This window comes from Triturus cristatus, chromosome 4_1, assembly GCF_964204655.1.
Source record: "Triturus cristatus chromosome 4_1, aTriCri1.1, whole genome shotgun sequence".
Lineage (NCBI taxonomy): Eukaryota > Metazoa > Chordata > Amphibia > Caudata > Salamandridae > Triturus > Triturus cristatus.
The window spans coordinates 414818465-414836304 of record NC_140585.1 but is presented as its reverse complement, the minus strand read 5'-3'; the positions used below and the strand labels follow the sequence as shown (position 1 = coordinate 414836304).

Here is a 17840-nt window from a genome sequence, read left to right as displayed (position 1 = left end):
TGCCTATCTGTCATGCTTCATAGATGCATTGTCGATTTATAGCAATATTGTTGAAAATGAATGGTTTCCAGTTAAAAATAAATATGCCAGGTGGATTGTTTACTTTTCTGTACATTTTATCAGTGCCTTTTGGAGAATGCAATATCTAGCCATGGGATAACTCTGATCTTTCTTCACAGTACGCAAATGCTCATGAATGTTTTTTGACTGGGAACATAGTGCTCCCTACATATTGCAACAAAAAAAAAAAATCACTATTGCATGTCACAAATTCCACTGTCGTGAGAAAATATGCTTTCTTGTAGGAACTCTGGGCACATGCCTTGCATTTCCCACACTTAAAGAAGCCCGGTATTTCCCACAGCCAGATACCTGTGCAGCTCTGCTGCTGATTAGTATAGCTGTGTTCGAGGCATGTGGGCTGCTTAATTCATATCTGTGCATAGATCGCCGCCTAGTGTTGGGTCCGGATGTTTGCACGTTGTTGTCCTGGAAGAGTCTTCGAAGTATCCTTGGATAGGTGACTCCTCCCCTGGACTACAGTGCGCATGGGCATCCTCTCCATCCTCAGATTGTTTTTTTCCGCCATTGGGTTCGGATGTGCTATCTTAACTCCAGTTAGGAAAAAACTTTGTCGAGGCCAAAAGGCCTTTAGTTCGCGTCGGTACTGTTCACTCGATCGGTTTCGACTCTACCTGTTAGCTTACTAACTTTGGAAACAACTTTTCGCTTTTTACCTGACCATCGACGACACCGACGATGGAGTCGAGGACACCATTCAAGAGGTGCCCGGTATGCAATGCGAAATATCCCCATATCGATGTCCACCCGGTGTGCAACAAATGCTTGTCGCCGAACCACGACGAATCGACATGCATGGCCTGTGCCCGGTTCCGTTCCAAGAAGACTCTACGGAATCGACGAGCGGCGAGACTCGAAGCGCAGCACGCGGCACCGGCCCCGGCAGACATCTTCAACGCCGAAGATGTCGAGGAATTGGAAATCCTACCCTCCAATCCCGGTTCCGAACATGACTCCGGTTCGGACGACGTCGACGAATCACTCTTTCGCAGAGATGAAGACAACACCGAGGTAGGAGACGGCGATGAGGCCTTAGGGGCCGAAGAGAGTAGCTCCAATGACGAGCAAGGCCTACCCGTTCAGACTGACGAGAGCCCAGTGCCACAGTCTATGGCTCCGGTCGAGGGATCGCCTTCGGGCCTTACCCGAGACCTATCCCGCAGTTCTTCGGCCCCGCCCTCGGGCCCGGCCTCGGACGTTCAGCGGCAGCCATTATTACCTAAACCGGCTGGTTTCCCTTCTACCAAACCGAAACCGAAAGCTGCACTGGTACAAATGAAACCGAAACCGGCGCTAGTCGGATCGAGGCCTTCCACACCTTCGACGCCAGCAACACGCATCGGCACCGAGCGCACCCAACGAGACTTCGGTGCCGAACTTGAAGCGGCCGACGCCGGAGTCGGCATACGGAAAAAGGCCCTCGGTGCCATCAAACCTGCTCGGCTCGCGGCGCCGACGCCATCGACTCCTAAACCAAAGGTCATACTGCCTGCTGCGTCTCACGTCGCTTCCACGGCAACACCAAAGCCTCCTGCATCGAAGACGTCGACGGCCATTTCCGCCCCTCGACCCGATGACCCACCGGCGCCGAAAAAGTCCACGGCCGCCTCTACAAACCTGGTAGGCGCTAAGGCCTCGAAAGCGCTTCAAGTGCGAACCGTTGCAGCACAAGGCAGCAAAACCCAAGCGGCCCTCCAGGACACATCGGGCTCCGGCCCACTAAAAGCTCAAGCAGCCTCTTCGGCGCCAGCCAACATAACTTTTGGCCTGCCGCCATCCACGATCCCAAAAATGTTCCAACTCAGGACACGGGTCACCCACACCACGGTTACACCTGCTGAGACGTCTCCGTCACATTACATCGACGCCAACACCGGCAGGATGATTATCCATGACCGGAGGATAACTTCGGAGCCACCCTTGGACCCTTTCAGGATCCCACTAAAAAGAAAGCTGCCTGTGGACTCAGAACCTGTGCTTTGCGAATCTTTCGACTCGCCCTACCGGGATCCACTATCCTTCTCTCCCACACACTCCGATACGGATGCGTTGGCAGACTATATGGATGACCAAGTCCCTTACCACAGAGACATGGACCCTGATGACCAACAGGACCCTGATCAAACTTGGGGCGACCCTGCAGACCCCAGTGCACCTCTAGATGCACAGGACCCACAACTCTATGGAGCGAAAACATCTCCCACAGAGGACACTGCAGCGTTCAACGCTCTTATTGAACGTGCTGCGAATAATCATGGAGTGCAGCTTCACTCTGACACCGTGGAAGACGACTTCCTTATGGACACTTTCGCTTCCTCGGAAAGGCATGTAAAGACTCTGCCCATGTTAAAAGGGGTCCTCAAACCAGCCAAGGACATCTTCAAGGAACTCACCAGAGCAAGGGTGATAAACCCCAGGATCGACCAAAAGTACAGATCAGCACCTGGGGACCCTACTTACATCAGAGGCCAATTACCTCTCGACTCCATTGTTGTTGCGAATGCTCGCAAGAGGGCACACTCGCAAACGACAGGTGACGCTCCTCCCCCGGACAAAGAGTCCAAGGTTTTAGAGACCTCTGGCAAGCGAGTTGCCGCCCAGGCTGCCAACATATGGCGCATAGCCAACACTCAAGCGCTCCTCGCTCGCTACGATAGAGCGCACTATGATACATTGGAGCAACTACTCCAACATCAGTGTAAACACGCTGAGAGACGGTGGCGCAGGCAGTATCTAGCCAGTGACAAGATTGCCTGGCGAGAACTGCTAGTCAGGTATAAGCAAGCCATTGTAATTACGAAGGCGTCGTATTTTGCGACCTTATTCTGAAAGCCCCGAACAGTACTAAATGTGTCTTTAACATCCTGAAAGGCCTCACGAACCCAGAGTGTCTGGGTAATAAGATCATTCCTTCTCAGGATCTTTGCAATGGACTGGCAGCTTTCTTTCATAACAAAATAAAGGGTATCATTGAGGGTCTGCAATTCGTCCCTGTGACTAGTACTAAGGATGGAGCGGATTTATTGAGAACCGATCCGCATGGCGATGCAGGCCCTACGATAGAGTCAGAGTCTCTGGCAGGACCCTGTCTGGACCATTGGACTTGCCCTTCTTTGGAGGAGTTCTCCATCATAGCTAAGAAAGTTTGCTCGGGTTCCCCGTTGGACCCTCTGCCGCAGAAACTCTGGAAGGAAGTAGGTTCGGAAACCTTTCTGCACCTCCATCAGATTATTAACCAGTCACTAACTTGCGTTGTGGTTCCGGCCTGTTGGAAGGATGCTCTGGTCTCCCCTCTACTGAAAAAACCCTCGCTGGACCCCGCTTGTTACGGGAACTATCGTCCTATCTCCCTACTGCCCTTCCCGGTTAAGATAGCTGAGCGCCTGGTTAGCCAGGAGCTTTCGGGCTTCCTGGAGAGCAATTGTAAGCTGGAGGAGAATCAATTCGGTTTCCGTCCTGGGCACGGAACCGAAACTGCACTGATTACTGCCTTGGACGACCTTCGAGTGCGTGCGGATAAGGGGCATTCTGCAACCCTGATTTTGCTTGACTTATCCGCCGCATTCGATACGGTTAATCATAACATCCTCCTACACAGACTTGCAGAGGTGGGGGTTACTGATCTGGCTCTGAAATGGCTCTGCTCCTATCTCTTAGACAGACGGCAGGCAGTAACTCTGCCTCCATACCAATCAGATTTCCTGCCCAATAAACATGGTGTCCCTCAGGGCTCTTCAATCAGCCCGATTTTGTTTAACGTTTATATGCAACCTTTAGTTAAACTTATTAACTCTAGTAACATCATGGCTGTCAACTATGCTGACGACACACAGTTGATTGTTTCTCTGGAAGGTGACCAGGTGGATTCTTTAACTTCCTTCCACAACTGCATGCGGGAAATGACGTCGTGGTTGAAAACCAATTCTCTGCAGTTCAATAGTGCTAAGACCGAGATTCTACATTGTTCGGTAGGTAAGGTGCCACAAGTTTTACCCTCTAATTTCTGGCCCCTTCCTTTGGACACACCCTTGGTCCCTGTGAAAACCGTACGTAATCTGGGGGTATGCCTTAATGAGAAGCTGAGTCTAGAGTCACACGTCAACAAAGTGGCCTCGAACTGTCACCTGATTATGAGAGGCCTACGTAGACTTCTACCTTTGCTCCCTCCTCATGTCAGAGGAACAGTGGTTCGCTGCACAATTCTCAGCCGTCTGGATTATTGTAATGCCTTGTTGCTCGGGTCCCCAGGTTATCTGATCCAGCGACTCCAACGTATCCAGTCAGCTGCTGCCAAACTTGCTCTCCTGAGTCCTCGCTTCTCTTCCAGTACCAGGGCACTTTCTGATCTTCATTGGCTCCCGGTGCAACAGAGAATTCTGTTTAAATCTCTGTGTATAGTTTTCACAGCTCTTCATGGCCTTGGCCCCGGGCCACTGCAAAATCTCTTTAGATGGTACACTCCCACGCGCAGCCTGCGCTCCTCGGCAGCCAGGCTGGTTATAATTCCTAAGACAAAGAGATCCACCTTGGGGGGACGAGCCTTTAGTGCTGCGGCAGCTCGTCTCTGGAACACTCTCCCGATGGAGCTCAGACAGGTTCAGGAATTGACATTTTTCCGCAGGCAGCTCAAGACCTGGCTCTTTCCTAGAACATAATCCCTCGTTCTCCTTCCCTGTCACTGTGCCGCCAGCGCCAGGATGCCCGTAGGGTTGCAGTGCGCTCTATAAATATTTTATACATACATACATATCTCCCTGACCAGTTCAAAGAAGGTGCAGAAATTCTTATCAGAGAGGGACAGCTACTCACAAATGCTTCCATCAAGTGTGCACTAGATGCTGCAGACACGGCTGCCAGGGCCATAAACACAAGCGTCCTGCTGCGACGACATGCCTGGTTGCGAATCTCCGGGTTCAAACCTGAGGTGCAAAATAATATACTAAACCAACCTGTCAACCCCGACTATTTATTCGGGCCGGAGGTTGACACAGCCCTTGAGAAAATAAAAAAGGACACGGACACTGTAAAGTCCATGGGGGCTCTCCAGACTCAGTCCTTTCGGAGCAGCTCCTTTCGTCGCCCCGGAAATAGAGGAGCAGGTAGAGGACAGGGGTCACAGCAGACATACAACAAAGGCAATACCCAAACCACCTACGATAAAAACACCCGGGGTGGATATCGTGGCTCCAGTACAAAGGGCAGAGGACGCGGCTACGGCAACACCAGGTCCTCCCCCAAGAACAAGCAGTGACGCCCTCTCCCTTCCTCCCGACCACATAACACCTGTCGGGGGAAGGCTACAAAGGTTCCTGTCCACGTGGAACTCCATCACCACGGACAGGTGGGTCAAAGATATTGTCAAATACGGTTACTGTCTAGAGCTAACCTCCACTCCACCCACAATACCTCCAAGAAACCGTCCTATGTCCTCAGAGCACTTAACGCTCTTACAGCAAGAGGTGCAAAGTATGCTTCTAAAAGGCGCTATAGAGGTCGTACCCGTCCACGAGCACGGTACGGGAGTGTACTCCCTCTACTTTTTAATACCGAAAAAGGACGGGTCACTCAGGCCTATACTAGACCTAAGACCCCTGAACCGGTACATTCTTTCCGAGCACTTTCACATGCTCACTCTCCAGCAAGTCCTTCCGCTTCTCAAGCAGGGAGACTTCCTGGCCACACTGGACCTCAAGGATGCGTATTTCCACATACCCATTCACCCCTCACACAAAAAATACCTCCGGTTCACTGTTCAGGGACAGCACTATCAATTCAAAGTCCTGCCCTTCGGCGTGACAACAGCACCCAGGGTTTTCACAAAGTGCCTAGCTACTGTGGCGGCACATCTACGGAGGCAGCACATACACGTCTACCCCTACCTGGACGACTGGCTCGTTCAAGCAAAGTCAGCCCAGCAATGTGCCAGCCACATGTCCCGCACCATTCACCTCCTTCACAGTCTGGGATTCTCACTAAATTACCCAAAATCCCATCTCCAGCCCGCACACGTACAACAGTACCTGGGTGCGACTATAGACACTCTGGCGGCCACAGCTCAGCCAAATTTAGTGAGGATCAACAGCATGCAAATGCTGATTTCCAAGTTCAAACCCCAACACTCCCTTCCTGCGCGAGTGTTCATGCAGTTGATGGGCATGATGGCCTCCTGCATTTTCATAGTCCCGCACGCGAGATTACATATGCGCCCGCTTCAGGAGTGCTTAGCACGTCAGTGGAATCAGGCTCAAGGACAGTTGACAGACCTAGTGTTGGTGAGCGGTCGGGCATACAACTCTCTGCATTGGTGGAATCCACAAAACCTTTGCAAGGGCCGACCGTTCCAAGAGCCTGTTCCACAAATAGTACTGACAGCAGACGCGTCTCTCCAGGGATGGGGAGCTCATGTACTCCACTACACAGTGCAGGGACTATGGACGACACAACAGAAGAAAATGCACATCAACCTTCTGGAACTGATGGCAATCTTCCTAGCCATGAAGGCATTCAAAGTACATCTGTGCAACAAGGTCGTGTTGATCCGGACGGACAACATGACTGCCATGTACTACATACAGAAGCAGGGAGGAACACACTCTCCACAGTTGTCTCATCTGGCTCAGAGCATGTGGAAGTGGGCCATTCAGAGGAACATATTCCTCATGGCGGAACACCTCCCCGGCAAAGACCACCAAATGGCGGATCTGCTCAGCAGACACAGCCACCAGATGCACGAGTGGGAGTTACACCCATCAGTACTCCAGCCGTACTTCCAGCAGTGGGGTCATCCAGAGATAGACCTGTTCGCCACAAGCGAAAACGCAAAATGCCAAAGCTTTGCCGCCAGGTTCCCACATCCGCAGTCGCAGGGCAATGCGATATGGATGAACTGGTCCGGCAGATTTGTGTACGCTTTTCCCTCAGCGCCGTTGATACCGCTGGTGGCTCGCAAACTCAGACAACACTCCCTGACACTCGTCCTAGTTGCTCCTACGTGGGCACGCCAGCCATGGTACACCACCTTCCTCGAACTTTCCGTGGTGCCGCATCAAAGGCTGCGGATCAAACCCGCGCATTTGACGCAGAACCATGGAGAGATTCAGCACCCAGATCCGCAACAGCTGAACCTGGCGATCTGGCTCCTGAAGTCCTAGAGTTTGGCTACCTCAACCTGCCACCTGACTGTATGGACATCATCAAGGAGGCCAGGAGACCCACTACAAGAGCTTGCTATGCAGCCAAATGGAAAAGGTTCGTCATTTATTGCGGTAATAATGACATTAACCCGCTGGACGCTTCCATCCAAAACATCATTTGTTACCTCCTACACCGGTGCAATCTGGCGTACACCTCTATACGTGTCCATTTGACCGCAATATCAGCCTATCTACAAACCAGGCAGCACCTCTCTCTATTCAGAGTGCCTGCCATCAAAGCATTCTTGGAAGGACTCAAACGAGTCATTCCACCAAGCCACCCACCAGCTCCAATGTGGAACCTCAACCTGGTCCTCACACGCCTGATGGGTCCACCCTTTGAACCTCTCCACTCATGCGAGATTCAATTCCTCACCTGGAAAGTAGCTTTCCTGGTAGCGATCACTTCTTTAAGAAGAGTTAGTGAACTCCAGGCACTAACAGTTCAAGAGCCATTTATACAGGTTCATGCCAACAGGGTCGTACTACGTACCAACCCCAAATTCATGCCCAAGGTAATATCGCAGTTCCACATGAATCAAACTATTGAACTGCCCGTTTTCTTCCAAAACCCACAAACTGTCGCGGAAAGGGCACTCCACACACTAGATGTCAAAAGGGCCCTCATGTATTACATCGACAGGACCAAACCCTTTAGGAAGACAAAACAACTGTTCGTTGCCTTTGCCCCACACCACAAAGGTAACGCCATCTCCAAAGCAGGGATAGCCAGATGGATAGTTAAGTGTATCCAAATTTGTTATCAAAAGGCAAAACGCACATTAACTATTCCCCCACGAGCCCACTCAACACGTAAGTTAGGGACCTCCATGGCTTTTCTAGGAAATATTCCCCTGCATGATATATGTAGGGCAGCCACCTGGTCCACTACACACACATTTACCAAACACTATTGTGTAGATGTGCACTCAAAACAGCAGGCAGCTGTAGGACAGGCTGTTCTCAAAACCCTTTTTCAGACCGCTGCAGCTGGCACTGGTAGCCGCCGCTAATAGGAGGTACTGCTATGTATTCTATGCACAGATATGAATTCAGCAGCCCACATGCCTCGAACTGAATATGCTACTTACCAGTATGCATCTGTTCTTGGCATGTAGGGCTGCTGACATTCATATCGCCCTCCCTCCTCCCCGGCGCCTGTAGCAGCTGCAGCTCTCAGAATTACTGTAAGCATGGTCATCACTTTCTGTATCTACTCCATCACTGCCACAATGGCGAAAAACAATCTGAGGATGGAGAGGATGCCCATGCGCACTGTAGTCCAGGGGAGGAGTCACCTATCCAAGGATACTTCGAAGACTCTTCCAGGACAACAACGTGCAAACATCCGGACCCAACACTAGGCGGCGATCTATGCACAGATATGAATGTCAGCAGCCCTACATGCCAAGAACAGATGCATACTGGTAAGTAGCATATTCAGTACCGACCGCTCCTCAAGGGATTCACTTTTCCTGTAGGTGATGTGGGGACGTGAACTTACCAGCTTGCCGATAAGGTCTGATCGCACCAAGGGCTAGTGCTTTCTCACGATATTACAGGCCGTGGCAGATTGACTGTAAATGTTGATGGTCTCACTTCCTTGTTATCCCCTCCCCTGTTTTTGGGCTTAAGGAGACTGTCCCAGTTGACCCCAGCAATTTTGTCACTGGCACCCCTGATCACCTTCCCTGGATAACCTCTGGCCTTAAAGCTTCCCACCATTCTTTTCAGCACAAAAGGCATAGTTGATGCTGCAATTCCTTTTCTCTCTCCGAAGTTCCCCATAGGGGATATTCCATGTTACATTGTGCGGTCTGTGGCTGCAGCCATGTAAAATACTATTGCCCACAGTGGTTTTTCTGAAAAGACTGGTGTGTATGTTCTTACCTTCCACTTTAACCAAAACATCTAGAAAATCTATGGTATTTTTGTCTGTCCTACTGGTAAACTTCAGGTTAAAATCATTGTCCACAATCCAAACCAGGAAAGTGTCCAGAGTTTCCTGTCCCAAATTAGAAAAATCTCATCAATGTACTGTGTCCACAATACTACATGGTGTGTCCACCCATCGTTATTTGTCCATCTATGCTCTTATTCCCACCACCCCATGAACATACCGGCGTAGCTAGGTGTAAAGCAACTTCCCATAGCAGTCCTGATGAGCTGTTTGAACCAATGATCTTTAAACAGAAAGTGGTTATGTTCCAAGCAAAAAATGTAACCTCTCAATCAGTAACATGGAGTGGCCGTAAATGGACCGATTTGTCTCTGAAAAAGTGTCTGCAACCTATCACCCATATTTTGTTTGATGCAAGTGTAAAGTGACACCATATCAATTGTGGCAAGGATATAGCTGTATGTTCGAGGCATTAGCGTAGATCGCCATCTGGTGTTTGGCTCGGATGTTTGCACTTCGTTTTTGTTAGAAGAAGTCTTTGTAGTCACGGGATAGGTGACTCCTCTCTTTGGTGATAGTGCGCATGGGCATCGACTCCATCCCCAGATTTTTCTTTTTTCCGTCATTTGGTTCGGACCTACACACAGTGTGTAATCTTTGCCTCTCGTCGGATACCTGTGAGGCTTGTCTGTCTTTCAAGTCCAAAAAGACCATTCGTGATCGTCTGGCTCGACGCCACGAAAAGTCCAGAGGAAGCGGCTCTATTCCGGACATCTTCTATTCAGGCCCCGACAGCCATTCGGAACAACAAGAGGATCAGGTCTCGGACTCCGAAGAAGAGGACTCCCATGTCGAAGACGCAGTCACCCCAGCTCATCAGACTGTGAGTACTGAGGCCCCTGCCCCACCCAAGCCCATACCAAAGGCTCCTGTAACACCTTTGCCACAGGGCCCAGGTCCACACCGGTCGAACATTTCAGATGCTCTGCCCTCTGGCATGGCTACAAAAACCAAAGACAAGCCTTCTGGCTTGGGCTCGAGCCGACCACACTCCGGTCCCGAAAAAACACCTTCGGCACCGAAGGCCAAGCCCTCCGAGACGCCACACCCTCCATCGGCACCGGAAACCCTCTGAACCGAGGCAAAAAGACCAAACTCCGACACCGACATCCTCGGAGCCGAAACAATAGGAGTATATACCTTCAACGCCAAAACCCCCGGAAAAGACTTTGGAGCCGAAACAACTGACACCAAAGTCTTCGGACCGAGAAACGTTTTCTAAAACAGACACTATCCCTATGCCTAAACAGTCTAAGACTCTTCATAGGGAGAAACCTTCGGCACCTAAAAAGACCATCGAATCCAAAGAACTTTTTCTCCCGGATCCGAAACAAAAAACTATTTATATACATCCAAAGACGGGTCATGTTCTTTCCAAAAGGAAACCGGACCACTTGCAAGATTCACCGGTTCTGGCTAAAATAATGGATATGGGCACTAACACCTCTCCTCCCCCTCCACCTATTAATCCTAATCTACTGATTTCTCCAGTACACTCTCCAGAACACACTTTTCCACTCTCACAACCAGAGGATAGTGATGAGGGCCTTGGGGACGGACAAGGGGATGATAATATAGTTCCACAAGACAATGATGACAACGATCCCCCACAGGAGCCAGATCCATGGGCGGACTATAATACAAACAACGACCCGTATCTTTATCCTCCAAGCCATCCCCACCAGACGATAATGTAGATTTTTCCCAGTTAATCAATGGTGCCTCAACATATTATGAGGTAAATTTACATTCAGATCCTGTAGAGGAGGATTTCCTCTTAAAAACTTTTGATCAGCCGCAAAAATCTTCACACGTCCTATTAATGTTAAAAGGTCTAATTAAACACGCACCAGAAGTGGCTAAGGACAGTGTCAGGATTAGGGTTCTGAACCCCCGAATAGACAAAAAATATAAAGCCTCTCCAAGTGACCCCATATACATTAAGGGTCCGTTTCCTTTAGATTTCCTGGTAGTAGCTAATACACGTAAAAGGGCCAACTCTCAAGGTTCAGGTCGACACCCTGCCTCCATACAAAGAATCCAAATTATTGGATGCATCAGGCAAACGTATGGCGTCTCAAGCTGCAAACTATTAGAAAATAGCCAACACACAAGCTCTCTTGCCAAGATATGATAGGGCTTACTGATGAGCTGGAGAAGCTCATTCAACATCTGCCGACCAATACAAAGATAAGGCAAATGACCTCGTACAGGAAGGCAAACTGATTGCTAACACATTGTATGAAACTTGCTTTTTATATACTGCACCAAAGGGAGGTAGTGTGTATAGAGTCGAAGAGTCCCCAAAGGTAGGCAGATGTTAAAGTTAGATATAACCTTACTCTCTAATAGTGGTAGCTTGGTCGAGCAGTAAGGCAGTATCAGATGATAGTGTTAAGCATTTGATGTACACACTCAGTCATCAAATGAATTCACACACTGAAGAACTGAACTCTAGGCCAATTGTTTTTGTATAAAAAGACATTATTTATTTTTAGAACCAATCCAGCCTGGTACAGGTAAGCATTAGTTACTTTTCAGTCATAAGTTACTGGATATAGAACAGTTGAAAAATGCAATAGGAATTGTACCTTGATTTACAGGGGAGCAGTAGTACATTGAAATGAATAGGCTTTTTCCACAAATTGCAGGTAAGTTACTTTTACGTTACTTTTTCTCCGTGCTAGATGCTTAGATTCAGCACTGGGACATTTCCTGAAAACAGTTGAGAAAATGTGTTTTTGTTATTTGTGTGATTTTTAAAGCCTATTTTTAGATTTCAAAAACTCTACACTTACTAACTTTTATGGAGCAGTACATTGAAATGAGTGGGCTTCTACAATAAATTGCAGGTAAGTAACTTTTACAATACTTTTTCTAACTCCGTGCCGGATGCCTAGATTCAGCACTGGGACATTTCCTGAAAACATTTGAGAAAATGCGTTTTGGTTATTGTTTTGATTTTGAAGGAATATTTCAATTTTTCTAAACTCCACACAGTTGTTTTTTCGAAAGGAAATTGTCAATGTTATTCTATGGAAGAAAAACAGGTTATCGGTTTGCAGGTAAGTAAATGACTGTGGGAAGTAAGGTTCTGGGGTTAGACTCAGGGGTCCCCCAGGGTCAGTGATGCACCGAGATTGTACCCTCAGTGGCACTAGGGCGGCCGGGTGCAGGGGGCTGTTTTGAGGTCGGGTGCCCTGTTTACAATGGAGAATATCCGGGACAAACACTTCATGCTCAGGGGCGACGATCTTCTGGGTGCAACCACCACTCGAGGGGTAAGTTGGGATGTCGTGGGTTTGTTAGGCACCATTGGTTTGGGCACACAAGGCCGTGGGGCGTCGGATGCAGGGGTGCCTTGGGACGTCGGATATTTTTACCTGCTCTGGTTGTGGTAAAGGGGGTCCTCTGGATTGAGGCTGCCGGCGTCGTCTGGAGGCTTGAGGCAAGTCAGGGGTCGCCGGATCTCGGGTCAGGATCACGGGGGGGACCTCCTCGTGGTGTTGATTCGCTCGGGCCTGGGTCGGCGGGTGCAGTGTGTGCTGGTTTTGCAGTCTCTGGCTGGCACCAGAAGCTGCAGTTTAAACCAGTCTGTTCTCGGGAGATAGTCCTTGAAGTGAAGGCAGGCAGGTCCTCCAGGGTTTGTGACAGTTCGCTGGGTGTGGTGAAACCAGGTTCCATCATGTAGGAAAGTTATTGGACAGGATTATGTTAATCATCTCCATCCGCATCTCTTGTGTTCTGCATGGTCAGCCGTACGTGTCATCAAAAATGACTGTACTGCCATCAAACCAAAATGTTTCTGGATGCACGTATAGAGCCCAGTCACGTCCATGGGGACGAACATGAGATCTTCTGAACATAAGCCATCGAATAATAAGATAAGAGGTAAGTAAGATATCTCCCGTGTCCTGTATGTATGCTGGAAGGTTGATAACAAAAGGCTGGAGAAATTTGTCAACATATTGTGACAACTGTTCTGTTGGTGAATCTATGCCCGATATAATAGGGCAACCTGGTGGAAAGATGCCCTTCTTATGAATTTTACGGAGGACATGGATACAAGGTGCAAATGGATTCTCTACAATTAGGTACCGGTGTTCTTCATCTGAAAGTAAACCACCCTTACACCAGTCATGCAGTCTGGTGTTTGTGGGTGACAAAGGAGGGAATAGGATTACTCGATATTTGCTGTTAACTAGGATCCCCTAGATGTCTATCTCAATTCTATAATCCATGGTGTTCATAATCACCACATTCCTTCCCTTGTCTGCTTCTCTAATGATGATTAAATCATCACCTCGAAGGTTATCTAATGCCATCCTTTCTGCTTTGGTCAAGTTGTGCTTATGATGATCATACTTGCGCGGTAAATCCATAAGGGCGTATAGGTCTTGGTTGACTTTCTCTTTAAAGAGATCAATGTTACCATGTGTATTATTAGGTGTGAATTTGGACCGAGGTTTAAGTCCACTGCTAACCTCTGTATTTTCCTCGATGTTCAGATCCTCCCTAAGCTCTTGCAAGGTAATATGTTCACCGTCGGAGATTGATGGCATCATTTGTAAGCTTTGTAAATCTGAAACAGTGTCACAATTTTGGCCGGTGTATTCATAGAACCAACTTTTCTAGGGTTTGTATCGAAGAAATCTTCTAATTTCAGAATTCGTGTGAACTTAAATCAAACAATGTGCTGAGAAGTTTGGTATCAAACTTCTCAGTTTTCAGTGTAGCTATTATGGTGCTGTGGAGTTCGTAATAACAAACTCCCAGCACCATATACTCTTAATGGCAGCACTACACTTGAAGGGGATTTAGACACTAGCAGTACAGGGCTCATGCATCTGTACCCTCACTACTGGTATAGTACACCCAGCTAGTGGGGTGGCTGACCTATACCAGGGCAGTGGGTTGTAAGCATGGCACACAGGGATGTGTACCATGTCAACTTCACTTTGTTCTGCACCAAAACACACAGCCTGCGAGGGGTTGTGTGTGTGTGTGTGTGTGTCTCTCTCTCTAAAGGTACAGGGCCTCTAAGGGTGGCACAAGAAGTGCTGAAGCCCTTAGAGTTCTTCCCTCATCACAGTGCCCTGGGTACCTGGGGCTGACCTGTGGCTAGGATGCCAATTGGGTTACTTTTTGGGAAAGAACACAGGCCCTGGGATCCTGACTGGCAGGGACCCTGGACACAAAGTCAGTGCATCAGTAGTCTGGAAAAAAGTGTGGAGGGGTTACTGCAACAGAAAACCGCTTTCCTACACCCTCAACCGCTGAGACTTGCAATCGCAAGGGCCTAGGATGCACAGAGCCTAGCCGACCTTTCCACTCTGCACCTGAGGGCCCCAGCCCGGGTACAGATGAGCCGTGGTGCCTTTGTTCCCAGGACCCTTGTGACCTGAGCCCCGTGTTGGAAACTCCCGCACTTGTCCCCAAGTCCCCCTCTGCAGCCTGTTTCTTGGTGGCCCCCCTTCTTTCCACTGGCAGAGTGCATAGCTACAAATCCAAGCAGCACCTCTGTACCCGGACGCTCCAGGGCAGAAAATGAGTAACTGCTGGTGGTGGTTTGAACCTTGCCCCCTACAACCCGAAGAAGGTGACTCCCAGAAACTGATCGCAAATAACTGTATGCAACGTATGCTTTTTCTCACATAGTGAAGCATTGCTGTGTAAAGACTCATTAAGTGGACTGTTTCTCATTTAGTGCCTCAGAGTACAAGAAATGCTTAGCACTGCTCTCTGATGAGCCTAACTGCTCACCCTCACTGTCACAAAAAAGCATTTGCGTTATTTTTGCCTCTTTAAACCAATTGGGGGTTGCCAGAACTCTGCACAGTGTACATCATTTTGATGCACTATTAAGTTTCAGCTTCTTACACAAAGGAATACCGGGTGGACTATAATTTCTTTGAGGGTTTCTCTGGAGCAAAAAATGGCAAAGCAGTGGAGATGAGACCATCTCCCACTAGATTGGATCGTGCTCTGCAGTAAGATCTTCGACCCATTAGCTAAAAAGCAGCCTCCGGAAAGTGTGCTCATTCTGCCAGGGCCAAAGCTGCTTTCACTGCGTTAGAATGCGGAGTGTTCCTATCCTGAACATTTGCCAGGCTTCTGTGTGTTCTTCCTACATTCATGATGCACTACTATCCTGACAGTCTGGTTTGCAGAGAGGGGCATTTTTCATGATCTGTCCTGCAGGACTTTGTTTTGGGTCCTTAGACCGACTTCTAAATTGGTGCTGCTTTGGGATCTAATCACAAGGTGATGAATCCATGGTTAGAAGTGTGTCAGAACAACAAGTTACTTACCCTCGATAATGCTATTTCCAGTAAGGACTCTAACCTTTGATTCCTGACCGACCATCCGATACTTCCCGTTTTGTGATTGATTAATGAGATCCCAAGTATAGTAATCCCTAGTCACACCGATTTGCTTTTGGGTCTCTGCATCTTTGGGCACGGACACTCTCGAAAGCAACTGATGTATGCGCGCGAGAGTGGCGCCTTTACATGCTCTGCAAGTCACTTCTGGAGCAGAAAGGTGTCCTTGCTGAGCCACACTGCGCAACCTACTGGCATGCAGAATTCTGCTGAAAAGTTTCCAGATCCAGTCTTAATCCCGGGGTATATTTAGAAGGTGAGGAATCTGCTGCTATGTTGTCCAATCCATAAAGAGTGTTACTGAAGTTAACTAACTTGTTCATTTATGTCAGACAATACATACTGTACCAAGTCTGTCCTTATCAGATGCTCTGAATCGCATGCTAATTCTTAAATCTGCACTGTATTTCGGAAGTGACATGAGTGTAAGAGGTGCACATGACTTATTCTTGTCACTTTAGTGAACCTTATAGTTTGGAATGTAGTCTGTTGGAGCAGTACCCAGATTTCATACTTCGAATTTGAAATGCAGGAATTAGTCGTGCTGACCTTTTATCTTCTATTTAGATAATTTGTTGTAGAAGCGTTGTTTAAAAGAGATAAAAGTCCCATACTAATAAGCCTTCTGTTATGTAGACTCACTAAATTTATTGCCAAAACGTTTGGGATTGCTTGTTTGTGCATGCCAAGTCCTCTCAAGTCTCATTGCTAAATTAAAAATGTTTGATTATGTGCTGAATTCTGATTTTTAGGGCTGGAAACCTACTACCATCTCATCCCATACCACTATCTTCCCCATGTTACTCTCATTTGCACATTCCAGAATTGCGTTCCCCTCACCCAATCTTTTTCTTTGCACAGCTGCAGGCATCTGATTGGGCCTTCCCCATTCTATTTTGTTTTTGGCAATTTTGGTATGATTTGCTGCTCAGTTTTTTTTTTTATGCGACCCAGATGTGTTTTCTAATTGTACTCCTTATTTTTTTTATCACTGCTGTTTCTTACATGTTGGGTATGAATTTTTGTGTCCTAACTGAGGCAGTGTAAGTTACAGGTCATTGGTTTAGGGAGGGCGTGAATTTGTTTCTTGGCTAAGACACAACCATTCCCTTTAATGTCATTAAGATAGTATTTATGTATTATGAGGGCATTTGCACTTTGAGTGATGGTATAGTTGGTGCCCTTGAATAAGTTTTAGCTATCCGTGATACGTTTGGATGTTGATCAGTTAAAGGGCCTCAACCAAGCATAGACCTAGTAACCACTGTAATCTGTTCACAGCATGATTTATAACTTGTGTAATGTACATGCATGTATTATTTTTAGTGTGCGTATAGTGGCAACTTGTCAAGTTTCAGCAACCTAAAGACTATTTTGAGTCAATGGAAGGAAAAGGGATGAAAGGGAAAATATGTGAATATATTATGGAAAATAAAAACATTAATGGCTATACATTCCTCGCTTAGTCATTTTTATTTGGTTTCTCATTTAGGAAGCCTCAAGTAACAGTGGTCCACCATCCCCTCCTGCTCAAGATGGCCAAGTTGTGCAAAGAATCAACCTGTCAGCAGTCAGTATTAACACAGTGTCCTTGCCTAGGAAGCCAAACCTCAAGATTCTTCGAGGACCTAGACCCAAACGTCAGGTGATCTCGGTAAGAGTCCAAACATTTTTTTAATTGCCAGGAAATGCATTTTCTCTAAAGTTGCCAAATTTTACAATAGAGTACTCAAGACTGAGCCTCTTTTAGGGGCTAGATTTTGACAGCAAGACTCTTAACTGCTGTTTTTTAAATACCAAAATATCATAGCAGTTTGTACAAATGTTTATTGGTTTTCTAAGAAATGTTCTTTTCCTTGCATGACTGAAATAGCTGATCGTATGGATATTACTTAAAAAGGCAGTATGCTTTAGAGCCACAGTAGGTGTGACTGAACAACAATCCACAATTGTTTTTGTCTTGCCATTTTGTATATGGTCACTTAATAATCATTGTAGGGTGTGTGCATGTTCCTAATGTGGTGTTAATTACTATTGATGGAAGTAATCCGTGTTTTGAGCCCAGCCATTAGATTGTTGTGAAATAAGAATGAGTTAATTAAGAAGGCGCTTTGCTAGAATTTCTTGCTGAGGTTGCGTTGCATTTACAGTCATTCTTATGAAATTGCACCAATATTTTATTCTGATTATGTAAAGGTGACATGTCACCAATGAGTTTGGTTT

The 17840-nt window shown here is 47.5% G+C and overlaps 1 protein-coding gene across 1 annotated transcript in view; it reads left to right on the top strand.

Annotated features, from left to right (window-relative positions):
- Positions 1 to 17840, top strand: part of ZFC3H1 (zinc finger C3H1-type containing) — an 844920-nt gene that overhangs the window by 118868 nt on the left and 708212 nt on the right. The window contains exon 9 of the mRNA XM_085652529.1: positions 17110 to 17271. Within this exon, the coding sequence (XP_085508655.1) occupies positions 17110 to 17271 (162 nt within the window). The remainder of the gene's footprint in view (positions 1 to 17109; positions 17272 to 17840) is intronic.